The sequence below is a fragment of the Elephas maximus genome, chromosome 1 (genome assembly GCF_024166365.1).
Source record: "Elephas maximus indicus isolate mEleMax1 chromosome 1, mEleMax1 primary haplotype, whole genome shotgun sequence".
NCBI lineage: Eukaryota > Metazoa > Chordata > Mammalia > Proboscidea > Elephantidae > Elephas > Elephas maximus.
The window spans coordinates 203432108-203447387 of record NC_064819.1 but is presented as its reverse complement, the minus strand read 5'-3'; the positions used below and the strand labels follow the sequence as shown (position 1 = coordinate 203447387).

Sequence of the window (15280 nt, the reverse complement as noted above, 5' to 3'; positions counted from 1 at the left end):
GCCAACATGGCACCATAGACAGAAGTACCACTCTGTCCCTCCAGAGCAAAGACCTGAAAAACCAAGTAAAACAGAGACAAATGTCATTGCCGGAAACCAAAGTGTCAAATGAAGAGATGAAGAACTTAGCCAAACACCGAATGGAGTAAGAAACTGACAGAGGACCGAGACGGAGGAGAGATACGTGCCAAGGTTTCTTATCAACTAACGCAGTAGGGATTCACCATCTTGGACTCCTGTCAGAGATCGGCTGACAGGAAGCTCGGGAAAGCAGCTTCACAGAGCTCCCAGCAGGAGACAGAGCACCCAGTAACCAGTGATACACACTTTCCTACCCCCTATCCTCTTGCTGCTGCTCTACATCTGAGCTTCCTGGCTGGCTGTGGTGGCTCAGCGGGCTGGGAAGTGTAGCATCCATTACTCTTGAATTCCCCCCACCCACATTGCAGATCCATGGACAGGGAGCTCATGAAGTTCCCAGCAAGAGACAGAGCACCTGGTAATGAGCGATATATGCTTTCCTAACCCGCACCCTTTTTCCCCTCCCGCTTTGGCCTCCTCTGCTTCCCACCAGCTACAGTCTCTTAGCCAGGAGGCAACTGCTTCTGCCCCAGGCCACTTGGATTTGCCCAGTCCACACTGGCTGGGAGGCTGAGCCGGGGTTGCTTCTTTCCATCTCTTCTGTGCCTCCCACCACTTCCTCCTCCTTTCTCTCAAACACCTGGCTCTGTATGCCATCTTTGCTTCTTCTTGAAAGGCTGTGAAGCCCTGCTTGACTGAGGATCCACTCCCCTGGCCCGTGACACCGTGCTGGTGGGATCCCTGGGGCTTTTTTTTTTTTTTTGCTTGTTTTGTTTTGCTTTGTTCTGTTTTGTTTTGTTTCTTTGTTTTCTTTCTCTTTTTCACACTTGGGAACCCCTTCTAGCTAGGCTGTACTGCACGGCCTAGGGGACACTCCCCAAACCTGCACAGCTGTGTAGATGAGATCCCTGGGGGCATTTCTTTTTCCTTCTGTCTTTTTCCTGCTCTGTCTTTCTTCATTTCTCAGTTCTCTTCTGTCTATATTTACCTTCTTTTCTTATCTCCTGAATACCTGGTGCTATGTGACATATATACCCCCTCTAGCCAAGCAATACTGTGCATGCAACCTGGGAGACTTTCCCGGTCTTCATGGCCACATTGGTGGGACCCCTAGAAGCCTTTCTTTTCTTCTTCCCTTTTTTTTTTTCTCTTTTCCATATTTTTATCTAGTTATTTTTTCTTTTCATTTTTGCCTTTCTCCATTTCTCAGGTTCTTATCTCTCCACTCCAACGACAAGCTCCCTTTGCACTGTGTGTGTGTGTGTGTGTTTGGCTCCTGTTTCTCTCTCCTCTTTCCCATACCCATTCTACCATCCCCCTTCTTTCCTGCCTACTTACACTGTGCACTGAACATCATGCCTCTGAGCAGCATAGACACAGCCTACTGGAACCTGCCCTGCACTGATTCCTGGTCTTCCATGTTGGCCCTAGTACATGCCCCAAACAATGCATCCCGGCCCTTCCCCTTCAGCTAGACCTGTGCTGCTGCACCATAGCTGAGTGACTGGCCCTGCCCATTGGACAAAGAGGTGAAAAGTATTGCAACTACAGACAAGCAAACAACAAAGAACACACAGCCCACCTGCTGAGACATAAAAAACCAGGATGAGACAAACAAATTTACAATTAAGAAACTAAGAAAATAACTAAAGAGTGTTCCAAAGACAGCAGACAATATCAAAACATTAAAAAAATAAAAAAATAAAAAAAAACAGGGCAGGATGGTTCCAGTAGGCACGGAAAATAAAATATCAAATGACTTTCCAGTAGAAGAAAAGGTACTAGAACTACCTGTTAGGGAATTCAAATCTTTAATATTCAGAACTACCCAAGAGTTAAAGCAAAAAGCAGACAAAAATAGACAAATTTATGGAAAAGGCAGAAAATTTCAAGGAAAATAAAGACCAAAAAAAAAAAAAAAGGAATAATTCAGGAAAATAATACAGAAACAAAATGCCAAAATAAATGCACAACTAGAAATCATACAAAAACAACAGTTAGAAATCCAAAAGATAAACAGCAAGATTTCAGAAATGGACAGTGTCAAAGAAGGGCTGAGAAGAAGGTTTGAAATGATGGAAGACAGGATCAGTGAAATTGAAGACAAACACTTGGATACAACTCTGTTTGGGGAAAAATCAGAAAAAAGAACAAAGAAAAGCAAACAAACCCTGAGAATTATGTGGGATACAATCAAAAGCAAAACTTTGCAAGTGATCAGATTTCCAGAACAGGGGGAGAAAATGAAAAACACAGAGAGGATCATTAAAGAATTGCCAACAGAAAACTTCCCTAATATCATGAATGATGAAAAGCTGACCATCCAAGAAGCTCAACAAACTGCATATAGGATAAACCCCCAAAAGAAAAACACCAATCACACTCGCTAAAACCAAAGACAAAGAAAAAATCCTGCAAGCAGCTTGAGAAAAACAAAAAAGTCACAGAGGCAAAACAATGACTAAACTCTGATTATTTGGCAGAAACCATGCAGGCAAGAGGGCAATGGGATGACATATATAAAACTTTGGAAGAAAAAACATTGCCAACCACAAATAATAATATCCTGCAAAACTTTCGTTCAGATATGATGGTGAAATTAGGACATTTCCAGATAAACAGAAATTAACGGAATATGTAAAAACCAAACCAAACTTGAAGAATTATTAAAAGGAGTCCTTTGGTCTGAGAACAAAAAACATCAGACCACAGCCTGAATCTAGGATGCACGATTATACCAGCCAGATACCAACCTAGGAAATAAACTCTCAAGGACTATCCAAAACCAAAATAATTGCAACAGGGAACCAGAGAGGTTAATCTGTAAATGACAACAACATCAGAACAATAAAAGAGGGAATAAACAGTGTAGGTATAGAACTTTCTAACAGAGAGGAAGGCAAGGTGATATGAAGTAATAATAGCCTGGTTCAAACCTCACAAGATAATGGTAAATTTCAAGGTAACCACAAAGAGAGTTAATAAACCTACTCATCAAAATAAAGAAGAAAAACCTAAAGCCTTGAAAAAAAACAAAATCTACAAAAAAGAAAGAAATCCACAAACAAAAGGAACTCAGCACAGGAGAGGAATAAAGAAAATGTTAGCACCACAGAAAAAGGCATTACAAAATGACAGCAATAAGCTCACACCTATCAATAATTACACTGAATGTAAATGGCCTAAATGCACCCATAAAGAGATACAGAGTGACTGAATGGATTAAAAAAAAAAAAAAAAAAAGGATTCATCAATATGCCGTCTACAACAGACACACCTTAGAAACAAAGATGTAAATTTATTAAAGATTATAGGATGGAAAAAGTATATCAAGCAAATAACTACCAAAAAAGAGCAGGAGTGGCAATACTAATCTCAGATAAAATAGACTTTAAAACAAAATCCACCATAAAAGACACTAAATAGTGATTAAAGGAACAATCCATCATGAAGACTTGCCATAATAAACATCTATGCACCCAATGACAGGGCTCCAAAATACATAAAACAAACTCTAACAGCACCTGAAAAGAGAAATTGACAGTTCCACAGTAATAATAGGAGACTTCAACACACCACTGTCCATAAAGGACAGAAGATCTAGAAAGAAACTCAACAAAGATACAGAAGAGCAAAAGAGCACAATCAGCCAACTTGACCTCACAGACATTTATAGAACACTCTACCCAACAGCTGCAAAGTACACATTCTTTTCCAATGCACATGGAATGTTCTCCAGAATAGACCACATCTTAGGCCAGAGAGCAACCCTCAACAAAACCCAAAACATTGAGACAATACAAAGTATCTTATCTGACCACAATGCCATCAAAGTAGAAATTAACAACAGGAAAAGTAAGGGAAAAAAAAAAAAAAAAAAAAACAAGTACATGGAAATCAAATAACACCCTGCTTAAAAACACTGGGTAATAGAAGAAATCATAGATGGAATAAAAAAATTCCTAGAATCAAATGAGAATGAAAACATATCATACCAAAACCTTTGGGGCAGTGCTCGGAGGTCAATTTATAGCGATAGATGCACACATCAAAAAAGATGAAAAGGACAAAATCAAACCATTAGCTACACAACTTGAACAAATAGGAAGAGAACAGCAAAAGAAGTCCACATCCACCAGAGGAAAGGAAATAATAAAGACCAGAGCCGAAATAAATGAAATAGAGAATAGAAAAACAATAGAAATCAACAGATCCAAAAGTTGGTTCTTTGAAAGGATCAACAAAATTGACAAATCACTGGCCAAACTGACAAGAGAAAAACAGAAGACAAAAATAACTCAAATAAGCAATGAAATGGGGGACATTAGACCCAACAGAAATAAAAAGGATCATAACAAAGTACTATGAAAAACTATATTCCAACAAATTTGAAAACCTAGAGGAAATGGACAAATTTTTAGAAACACACTACCTACCCATACTAACACAAAACGATGCTGAAAATCTGAACAAACCCATAACGAGAGGAGATTGAAAAGGTAGTAAAAAAAAAAAAAAAAAAAAAAAAAAAACTCCCAACCAAAAAAAGCCCTGGCCCAGATAGCTTTACTGGAGAATTCTACCAAACATTCAGAGATAAGCTTATACCAGTACTACTCAAGCTATTTCAGAACATAGAAAAGGAAGCAGTACTTCTGAATTCATTCTGTGAAGCCAGCATAACCCTGATATTAAAACCAGGCAAAGACACCACAAAAAAAGAAAATTACAGACCAATATCTCTCATGAATATAGATGCAAAAATTCTCAACAAAATTCTAGCAAATAGGATTCAGCATCATGACAAAAAAATAATAAACCACAACCAAGTAGGATTCATACCAGGTATGCAGGAATGGTTCAACATTAGAAAATCAATCAACATAATCCACGACATAAATAAAAAGAAAGAAAAGAATCACATGATCATCTCAATCGATGCAGAAAAGTCACTCGACAAAGTCCAACACACATTCCTGACAAAAACTCTCAATAAAATAGGTATAGAAGTAAAATTTCTCAACGTAATAAAGGGCATCTATGCAAAACCAATGGTTAACATCATTCTTAATGGAGAGAGACTGAAAACATTCCCCTTGAGAACAGGAACAAGACAAGGATCTCCTTTATCACCACTCCTGTTTAACACTGTGTTAAAAGTCCCAGCTAGAGCAATAAGGCAAGAAACAGAAATAAAGGGCATCCAAATTGGTAATGAAGAAGTTAAACTCTCCCTATCTGCAGTTGATATGATACTATACATAGAAAACCCAAAAGATTTCATGAGAAAACTACTGGAACTAATAGAAAGATTCAGCAGAATAGCAGGATACAAGATAAACGTACAAAAATCAGGTGGATTCCCACACACCAATAAAGAAAACGATGAAAGGGAAATCAGGAAGACAACACCATTTATAATAGCTCCTAAAAAAATAAAATACTTGGGAATAAATATAACCAGGGATGTAAAAGACCTATACAAAGAAAACTACAAAACACTACTGTAAGAAATCAAAAGACATCTACATAAATGGAAAAACATACCATGCTTATGGATAGGTAGACTCAACATTGTGAAAATGACAATTCTACCCAAAGCAATTTACAAATAGAATGCAACCCCTACTCAAATACCAACAACATTCTTTAAAGAGATGAAAAAAATTATCACTAACTTTATATGGAAAGGGAAGAAGCCCTGGATAGGTAAAGCAGTATTGAAGAAAAAGAATAAGTAGGAGGACTCACACTACCTGACCTCAGAACCTACTATACAGCTGTGGTAGTCAAAACAGTCTGGTACTGATACAATGACAGATACATTGACCAATGGAACAGAATTTAGAACCCAGATGTAAATCCAACCACCTACGGTCACCTGATCTTTGACAAGGGCCCTAAGTCCATCAAATAGGGAAAAGACAGTCTTTTTAATAAATGGTACTGGCAAAACTTGGTGTCCGTCTTCAAAAAAAGGAAACAGGACCCATACCTCACACCATAAACAAAAACTAAAAATGGATCAAAGACCTAAATATCAAGCCAGAAACCATGAAGTTCATAGAAGAAAAAATAGCATCAACTCTAGAGGGCCTAATACATGACATTAACAGGATACAAACCACAACCAACAATACACAGCTCCAGAAGATAAGCTAGACAACTGGGATCTTCTAAAAATTAAACACTTACGCTCATCAAAAGACTTCACCGAAAGAGTAAAAAGAGAATCTATAGACTGGGGAAAAAATTTTGGCTATTACAAATCAGACAAAGGTCTAATCTCTAAAATCTACAAAAAAAATCCAACAGCTACAACATAAGACAAATAATTCAATTTAAAAATGGGCAAAGGAAATGAACAGACACTTCACCAAAGAAGATGTTTGAGCAGCCAGCAGACACATGAGGAAGTGCTCACAATCTCTAGCCATTAGAGAAATGCAAATCAAAACCACAATGAGATAGCATCTCACCCCAGCATTACTGGTATGAATCAAGAAAATAGTAAATAACAAATGTTGGAGAGGCTGCAGGGAGATCGGAATTCTTCTGCACTGCTGGTGGGAATGTATAGTGATACAACCATTTTGGAAAATGATATGGTTGTTCCTTAGAAAGCTAGAAATAGAAATACCATATGATCTAGCAATCCAACTCCTAGGAATATATCCTAGAGAAATAAGAGTTCTCACACAGATAGACATATGCACACGCATGTTCATTGCAGCATTGTTCTCAATAGCAAGATGATGGAAACAACCTAGATGCCCATCAACAGATGGATAAATTAACTGTGGTACATACACACAATGGAGTATTACTCAACGATAAAGAACAATGACGAATCTGTGAAGCATCTCATAACATGGATGAATCTGGAGGGCATTATGCTGAGTGAAATAAGTCAATCACAGAAGGGCAAACATTGTATGAGACCACTTCTATAAATACTCATGAAAAGGTTTACATACAAAAAGAAACAATCTTTGATGTTTACAAGGGAGGGGAGGGATGGGGATGGAAAAACACTTTATAGACAATAGATGAATGGAAACTTTGGTGAAGGGTAAGATAGTACACAATACTGAGGAAGCCAACACCACCTGTACAAGGCAAGGTCATGGTAGCTCCATAGACACATCTGAACTCCCTGAGGGACTGAATTGCTGGGCTGAGGGCTGTGGGGACCATGATCTCGGGGATTATCTAGCTCAATTGGTAATGCATAGCTTATAAAGAAATACGTTCTACATTCTACTTGGGTGAGTAGAATCCGGGGTCTTAAAAGCCTGTGAGTGGCCATCTAGGATACTCCACTGGTCTCACCCCTTTGGGAGCAAGGAAGAATGAAAAAAACTAAAGATACGAGGGAAAGGTTAGTCCAAAGGACTAAGGGACCACACCTACCACAGCCTCCACCAGACTAAGTCCAGTACAACGAGTTGGTGCCCGGCTACCACACTGACCACTCTAACAGGGATCACAATAGAGGGTCCCAGACAGAGGTGGGCAAAAATGTAGAACAAAATTCTAACACCCCCCCCAAACAGACTTGCTGGCCTGACAGAGACTGGAGAAACCCTGAGAGTATGGCTCCTGGACACCCTTTCAGCTTAGTAATGAGGCCACTCCTGAGGTTCACCCTTCAGCCAAAGATTGAGTAGGCCCATGGAATAAAACAAGACTAGCAGGGCACACCAGCCTTGGGGCAGGGACTGGAAGGCAGGAGGGAACAGGAAAGCTGGTAATAGGGAACCCAGGGTTGAGAAGGGAGAGTGTTGACATGTCGTGGGGTTGTTAACCAATGTCATAAAACAATGTGTGTAAGAGTGTTGACAAGTCGTGGGGTTGTTAACCAATGTCATAGAACAATGTGTGTACTAACTGATGAAAAACTAGTTTGTTCTGTAAACCTTCATCTAAAGTACAATAAATAAACAAAAAATAAATAATGAACTATTGCCAGCATGAAGTGATTTATTCAAATCAAAGTAAAGAAGGGTGAGCTCATTTCAAGAAAAATCCATCTGTATGTCATTAAAAATGCTGACCACCAAAGAAACCAAGCTGCTATAGTGGTAATTCCCAAGGAGAGGAATTGCAGAGGGCAAGGGAGAGGAGATATTTTACTTTCTGCATTTTGTTTCTGTGTTGTTTGAGGCTCTGCTTTTGCCATGAGCAGGAGTTTTTTGTTTTGTTTTGTTTTGGTATTAATAATAATATATTACTATTTTGAAAAAGAAAAGCATGCTACCAAGAAGATGGTAATGGTTTAAACTGTGATAGTTATAACATGGCTATTTACTTCACCAGAGAAAGCTGGAGTAGTTTGTACAAATGAAACTTTCAGAGTCTGACTATATTTTTCGTTTGTGATTCCTATTTCCCTGGATACTACTGGCGTGTTTGAAAATACATATGGCTTCGTATGTGTTCTGAAAAGCAGCTGTCCACAAATGGGATCCAAGCAACACAAAACATATTTCCAACCAATTTCTTTTGTCTTTTGTAGACCTTGTTGGCCTGCCGTGGGTGTGCTTTATATATACAATAATGAGCCTAGCCTCCCTGGCTTTTGTTGTTGTGTTTATACCTGAAACAAAAGGATGCTCTTTGGAACAAATATCAATGGAGCTAGCAAAAGCGTGAGTATTACGTACATCGCTCTCTGAACAACACTCTTTGGTTAAAAAAGCAGCTTTTATATATGACTAAATAATAATGTCTGAAATTATTTTAAGATATTCCTTTTTGTGTAAGATCGTGCTTCAAAATGTAATTCTGGTTTCAACTGCCTTTAATTTGTGCAACTCAGCTAAGGAACTAGAATACCCCCCCCCGCCAAATAAAACAAACCTACTGCTATCGAGTCAATTCCTACTCATAGCGACCCCATGAGGTTTCCAAGGCCGTAAATCTCTTTGGAAGCAGACTGCCAAATCTTTCTCCTGCAGAGCCACTGCTGGTTTCAAACCGCTGACCTTTCTGTTAGCAGTCAATCACTTCAACCACTGCACCACCAGGGCTCCTTAAGGAACTAGAGTAACCAGTGCTTTCTAACAAGTAATCTTTCAAAGCTCTTTTCGGTAATAATCACAGAACATCAAGATCTCCCATCTCCCAGGCTCCCTTACACAGGAGGTTTTCTTTGGGGTTTCAGGTAGGCCTTGAGATGTCATGCTCACCCTGAACTAGACTATGGGTTCAGCTCTTCCATCTCTATCAGACTTATAGATTTCTTTGTGCCCTAAACTCTTGTCTTCCAGTTGTTGTTGAGCGGATTCTAACTCATGGGGACCCCATGTGTATCACAGTAGAACTGTGTTTTATAGGGTTTTCAATGGCTGATTTTCTTGAAGTAGATCACTAGGACTTTCTTTCTAGGTGCCTGTCATGGATTGAACTGTGTCCCCCAAAAATATCTGTCAACTTGGTTAGACCATGATTTCCAGTATTGTGTAATTGTCTACCATTTTGTCATCTGATGTGATTTCCTTGTGTTGTAAATTCTATCACTGTGATGTTAATGAGGTGGTTTATCAGCAGTTACATTAATGAGATCTACGAGGTTAGATAGTGTCTTAAGCCAATCTCTTTTGAGATATAAAAGAGAGAAGCGAGAGAGAGAGAGAGAGAGAGAGAGAGACAGGGGGACCTCATATCACCAAGAAACCAGTGCCAGGAGCAGAGCAAGTCCTTTGGACCTGAGGTTCCTGCACTGAGATGCTCCCAGACTAAGGGAAGATTAATGTCAAGGACCTTCCTCCAGAGCCAACAGAGAGAGAAAGCCTTCCCCTGGAGCTGACGCCCTGAATTTGGACTTTTAGCCTACTAGGCTATGAGAGAATAAACTTCTCTTTGTTAAAGCCATCCACTTGTGGTGTTTCTGTTAAAGCAGTACTAGATAACTAAGACAGTGCCTCTGGGTGAACTTGAACCTCCAACCTTTTGGTTAGCAGCCAAGCATGTTAAACATTTGTACCACCCAGGGTCTCTAAACCCTTGTTAAGGCTAAGATAAACAGAAACACTGGACTTAAATGTCCACAATTGTTGTAAGTATGGCACACTCAGGGTAATTTTAAGAAAGATAAAGAGTTTCTTATATATGAATAACCAAAACCAAACCCATTGCCTTCAAGCAGATTCCAACTCATAGTGACCCTACAGGACAGAATAGAATTGCCTCGTAGAGTTTCCAAGGAGTGCCTGGTGGATTCAAACTGCCGACCTTTTAGTTAGCAGCTGTAGTACTTAACTGCTATGCCACCAGGGTTAGAAAACTGGCTAAATGAGCATCACACGGAGAGACTGTTTAAGCAAGTTAACTTAAAATTTGTAGGAAATTCCCCTACTCTTTTAGTAGCAAAACTCACAGCTCTAACTGCTATGACAGTGCCCTGGGGAAGGAGGTAATGCAAATGGGTTAGGAACGAAGGGAAGCTTATTACTTTCCTAGTTTAAGTCATTGTACTTGGAAACATAGGGACACATATTCTTGGGTTTAATATAATGGGAAGAAACTACAGATTTCCAATTTGTGGCTTTCTTTTAAAAACATTTTCAAGCATAATCAATGTCACTGAATTATACATGTAAAAAAATGTTGAACTGGCAAATGTTTTGTTATATATACATTTACCACAAAAAAAAAGAACACTTTCAGTACACTAGAGAAAAATGTATGACTTCTTCAGAAATTATGGTCATGGTGATTCTTCCACTTTTATCTGGGAAAAAAAGAAAAACCAAACCCGTTGCTGTTGAGTTGATTCCAACTCATAGTGACCCTACAGGACAGAGTAGAACTACCCCACAGAGTTTCCAAGGAGTGCCTGGTGGATTCAAACCACCAATGTTTTGGCTAGCAGCTGTAGCACTTAACCACTGCGCCACCAGGGTTTCCCTTTTATCTGAGGGATGAATAAATTTGATAGGTGATATGGTGGTAGGCATATGTGTGCATATATATTTATATAGACCAAACTGTTAATGCTGGCTTTTTGGGGAATATAGAAAGTAGGATGGAAACCCTGGTGGCGTAGTGGTTAAGTACTACAGCTGCTAACCAAAGGGTCAGGAGTTCGAATCTGCCAGGCGCTCCTTAGAAACTCTATCGGGCAGTTCTACTCCATCCTATAGGGTCGCTATGAGTCGGGGTTTTTTTGGTTCTGGGTAGAAAGTAGGATTATGGAAAACTTTCATTTTTTACTTTATACATTTTTAAATGGTATAAGCTTTAATATATTTTACTTTAGTAAGCAGAAATACTTTTAATTCAAGATCTAAGTTAAATATCAAATTGCAGGGCTAATTTCTCATATGGTTGAGGTCTTGTGAAAAAGAAGACTGTCAAAGAGAAGGATTGACACAGTGGCTGCAACGATGGGTTCAGGTATAACAATAATTGTGAGGGTGGCACAGGACAGGGCACTGTTTCATCCTGCTGTACATAGGATTGCTATGAGTCTGAGCTGACTCGACAGCACCTAACAATAACACCATTTGTAAAATGAGACTATTCCTGATAGCTTCATGCCTTTTCCAGAACAGAGATATCAGAACAGCCATGTAGCCAAATCTGTCAATTTTCCTTCAATTCTCTTCCCTCCCTATGCCTGCTGCACACCAGGTTTAAAATTGGAAAAGGTGTGCAGCAGGGTTGTATTCTTTCACCTCATTTATTCAATCTATACGCTGAACAAATAATCCGAGAAACTGGGCTATGTGAAAAAGAACTCGGCATCAGGATTGGAGGAAGACTCATTAGCAACCTAAGATATCCAGATGATACAACCTTGCTTGCCCAAAATTAAGACAACTTGAAGCACTTATGATGAAAGTAAAAGAGAGCCTTCAGTATGAATTGTCCCTGAACATAAAGAAAATGAAGATCCTCACAACTAGACCAATGAACAACATCATTATAAATGGCAAAGAAATTGAAGTCGTTAAGGATTTCATTCTTCTTGGATCAACAATCAATGCCCATGGAAACAGCAGTCAAGAAATCAAACGATGTATTGCATTGGATAAATCTGCTGCAAAAGACCTCTAAAAAGTCCTAAAAAGCAAAGATGTAACTTTGATGACTAAGGTGCACCTGACCCAAGCCATGGTATTTTCAATTCCCTCATATGCGTGCAAAAACTGGACTATGAAGAAGGGAAACCAAAGAAGAATTGATGCATTCGAATTGTGGTGTTGGCGAAGCATATTGAATATACCGTGGACTGCCAGAAGAACAAACAAGTCTATCTTGGAGAAAGTACAGCCAGAACACTCCTTAAAAGCAAAAATGGCAAGACTTCATCTCGCTTATTTTGGATATGTCATCAGGAGGGACCAGTTGCTCCTGATCATGCTTGATAAGGGTGAGTGGAAAAAAAAAGTAAGGCCCTCAATAAGATGAATTCACACAGTGGCTGCGACAAGGGGCTCTAACATTGCAACAAACGTAGGATTGTACGTTTCTTTCTGTTATACATAGAGTCACCATGAGTGGAAGCTGACTCACAGCACCTAACAACAACTTATTGCTGCGTAACAAACCATCCCAAAGTATAATAGCTTAAAACAACAATCATTTACTGTTTCTCATGAATCCTTAGATTTGGCTGGGAGGTTCCTCTGGTGGTTTCACCTGGACTCACTCATGTGGCTCCATCAACAGGAGGGTCAGTTGGACTGGAAGGTCCAAGAGGTATTGGCTGTCAGTGGGGGAAGTTTCAGTTCTCCTTCACATGGCTCTCATCCTCTAGGAGGCTAATGTGGCTTTCCCCCACGTGAGACTCAAGTCTACATTTCCAAGGTAGTGAAGGCAGAAGCTGCAAGGCCTCTTAAGTCTTAAGTTCTGGAATTTACACAGCATCGCTACCTCTACTTCCTAGTGTCAGAGCAAGTCACAAGGCCTGCCCAGGTTCAAGTGGATTAGAAATAGACTTAACCTCTTGATAGGATGAAGGACAAAGAATTTGTGGCCACACTTAATCTTCCATAATTACTCTTTTCTGAAATTCTCTTTTAGCTCCTCTGCAATAATCATTTTCCCTGGTTCCCCTCCTACCTCAATGACTCTTATCTTTGTCTATTCCTGCATTAGAGTTATCTTTGAAGATTTAGCCAGACATCCTTATGCCTTAAGGGTCAACTCAAATTCTCATCTGTGAAGCCGTAACTAAATCTAGTCCTGGATAAGCATCGCTTTCTCTTGGTTTTTCAATATTTTCTAGTCCCATTTTCTTCTATATTGCCTTAGCTAACACTCTTGTGGCTTCACCTCCTTAACTACATTATAAAGCTTTTGGTTGTCAGGAATGTTTTTGCTCATTATCTTTCTTGTGTAACGTCTACAGTGCCAAACTTAATATCGATTCCTAGCAATTAAGAAGTATCCTCTGTTTAATTTGATGACTTGTGGATGAGGTCTGAATTCATTGTGTGTGGGGATTGAATATGAAGATGGAATCCTCATGTCCATGTCATACCAAAACCAAACCCAGTGCTGTCAATTCCGACTCATAGCGACCCTACAGGACAGAGTAGAACTGCCCCATAGAGTTGCCAAGGAGTGCCTGGCAGATTCAAACTGCTGACCCTTTGGTTAGCAGCCGTAGCACTTAATCACTGCACCACCAGGGTTTCCATTGTCCATGTCATAGACACAGTATAAACTGCACAGGTTTTAATCAGTGCATCATGGGATATGATCTAATCTATGCTCAACACCATCTGTGCGATGGAGGAGGATAACGTACTGTATGTATTAAAGATAAGTGAGACATACTAGCTATACCATACCACCATCTTCCTCACCACTTCAGATGTTGACTCTTTGTTGACCATCTACCATTGGTCAGACACTGTACTAGGGAAGAACTGAAGACACAGGGGATAAAGAATCCATAGCTTATTTACTTTAGGAGGCAGACAAGAAAACAGACCATTGCAGTACAGGGTGTTGGAAGATTTGATTCTGTAAAATCATGACAGAGCTGAATCCGGAGGGAGTTATCTGGGCAAAGATGGTGTTTGCACTGGTGGATTTTTCAGAAGGAGACTGCCAGGCTTTTCTTCCTAGGTACCTCTGGGCACACTCAAATCTCCAACCTTTTGGTTAGCAGCTGAGAGCTTACCCATTAGCACCACTCAGAGATTTCTATAGCAATGTACAAACCAGAAAAATTTCTTCATGGAGCTTACATTCTAGTAAAACACTTTCTAGTGGGTGACTCAAAAACAAGGAAATGTCTGCACTGACCATCTATCCTTTGGAAGATAAATGATAAAGAGACAAGAGCAGAGTAGATGCTGTCAGCACAGGGAGGCATCCCAGATGCACAGCTGTTTCTACCATCAGAATATATTAAATTTCCTATCAGATTCTTCTCGCATGCTTCCCTTTCATACTCCTTTTCCCCAGCTGTTTTTCCTTCAATTTACAAAGGATCCTTTAAAAGAAAAAACCAAGTACTAAAAAAATAATTTGGGGTCAACAAGTAGTGCCTTTGAATAAGTAGTGCCCTCATGGGAATACTTTTTAAAATTCTATATGTAAGTTAGAAACCCTGGTGGCATAGTTGTTAAGAGCTCTGCTGCTAACAAAAGGTCAGCAGTTCCAAGCCAGCAGGCAATCCATGCAAACTCTATGGGGCAGTTCCACTCCGTACTATAGAGTCACTATGAGTTAAAATCGACTCGACGAAGACGGGTTTGGTTTTGGATATATGTAGGTGAAACTGCAAAGAGTTACCCAGTTATTGCCTTCCTTGGATGTGAGAGCTTAATGGAGGCTAAGAAGGAAGGCACACATCTCTCAGCCTGTTGATTCCCCCTCAAATTATTCAACACCAGCAAACACACTGCTGCTGAATAGCAGCAGCAGCAGCACCAAGGCGGTATAGTTGGGGGGAAGCCCAGTTCTGAGGGCAAGGAGGAAAAAGAATTGCTTTTAGAACTCTTGGCTAACTCCTATTTATGCGATAATACAGGGCTGGGGGAAACCCTGGTGGCATAGTGGTTAAGAGCTACATCTGCTAACCAAAAGGTCAGCAGCTTGAGTCCACCAGGCGTTCCTTGGAAACTCTATGGGGGCACTTCTGCTCTGTCCTATACGGTTGCAATGAGTCAGAATCGACTCAATGGCGGTGGTTTTTTTGGGTAAGAGAGCCCGGGGCTTGTTTTAGCATGAAGCA

General features: G+C 39.9%; 1 protein-coding gene across 1 annotated transcript in view; it reads left to right on the top strand.

Moving 5' to 3' along the window:
- SLC2A12 (solute carrier family 2 member 12) overlaps positions 1–15280 on the top strand; it is a 79184-nt gene that overhangs the window by 50665 nt on the left and 13239 nt on the right. The window contains 1 exon segment of the mRNA XM_049901517.1: positions 8600–8732. Coding sequence (XP_049757474.1) covers positions 8600–8732 — 133 coding nt within the window.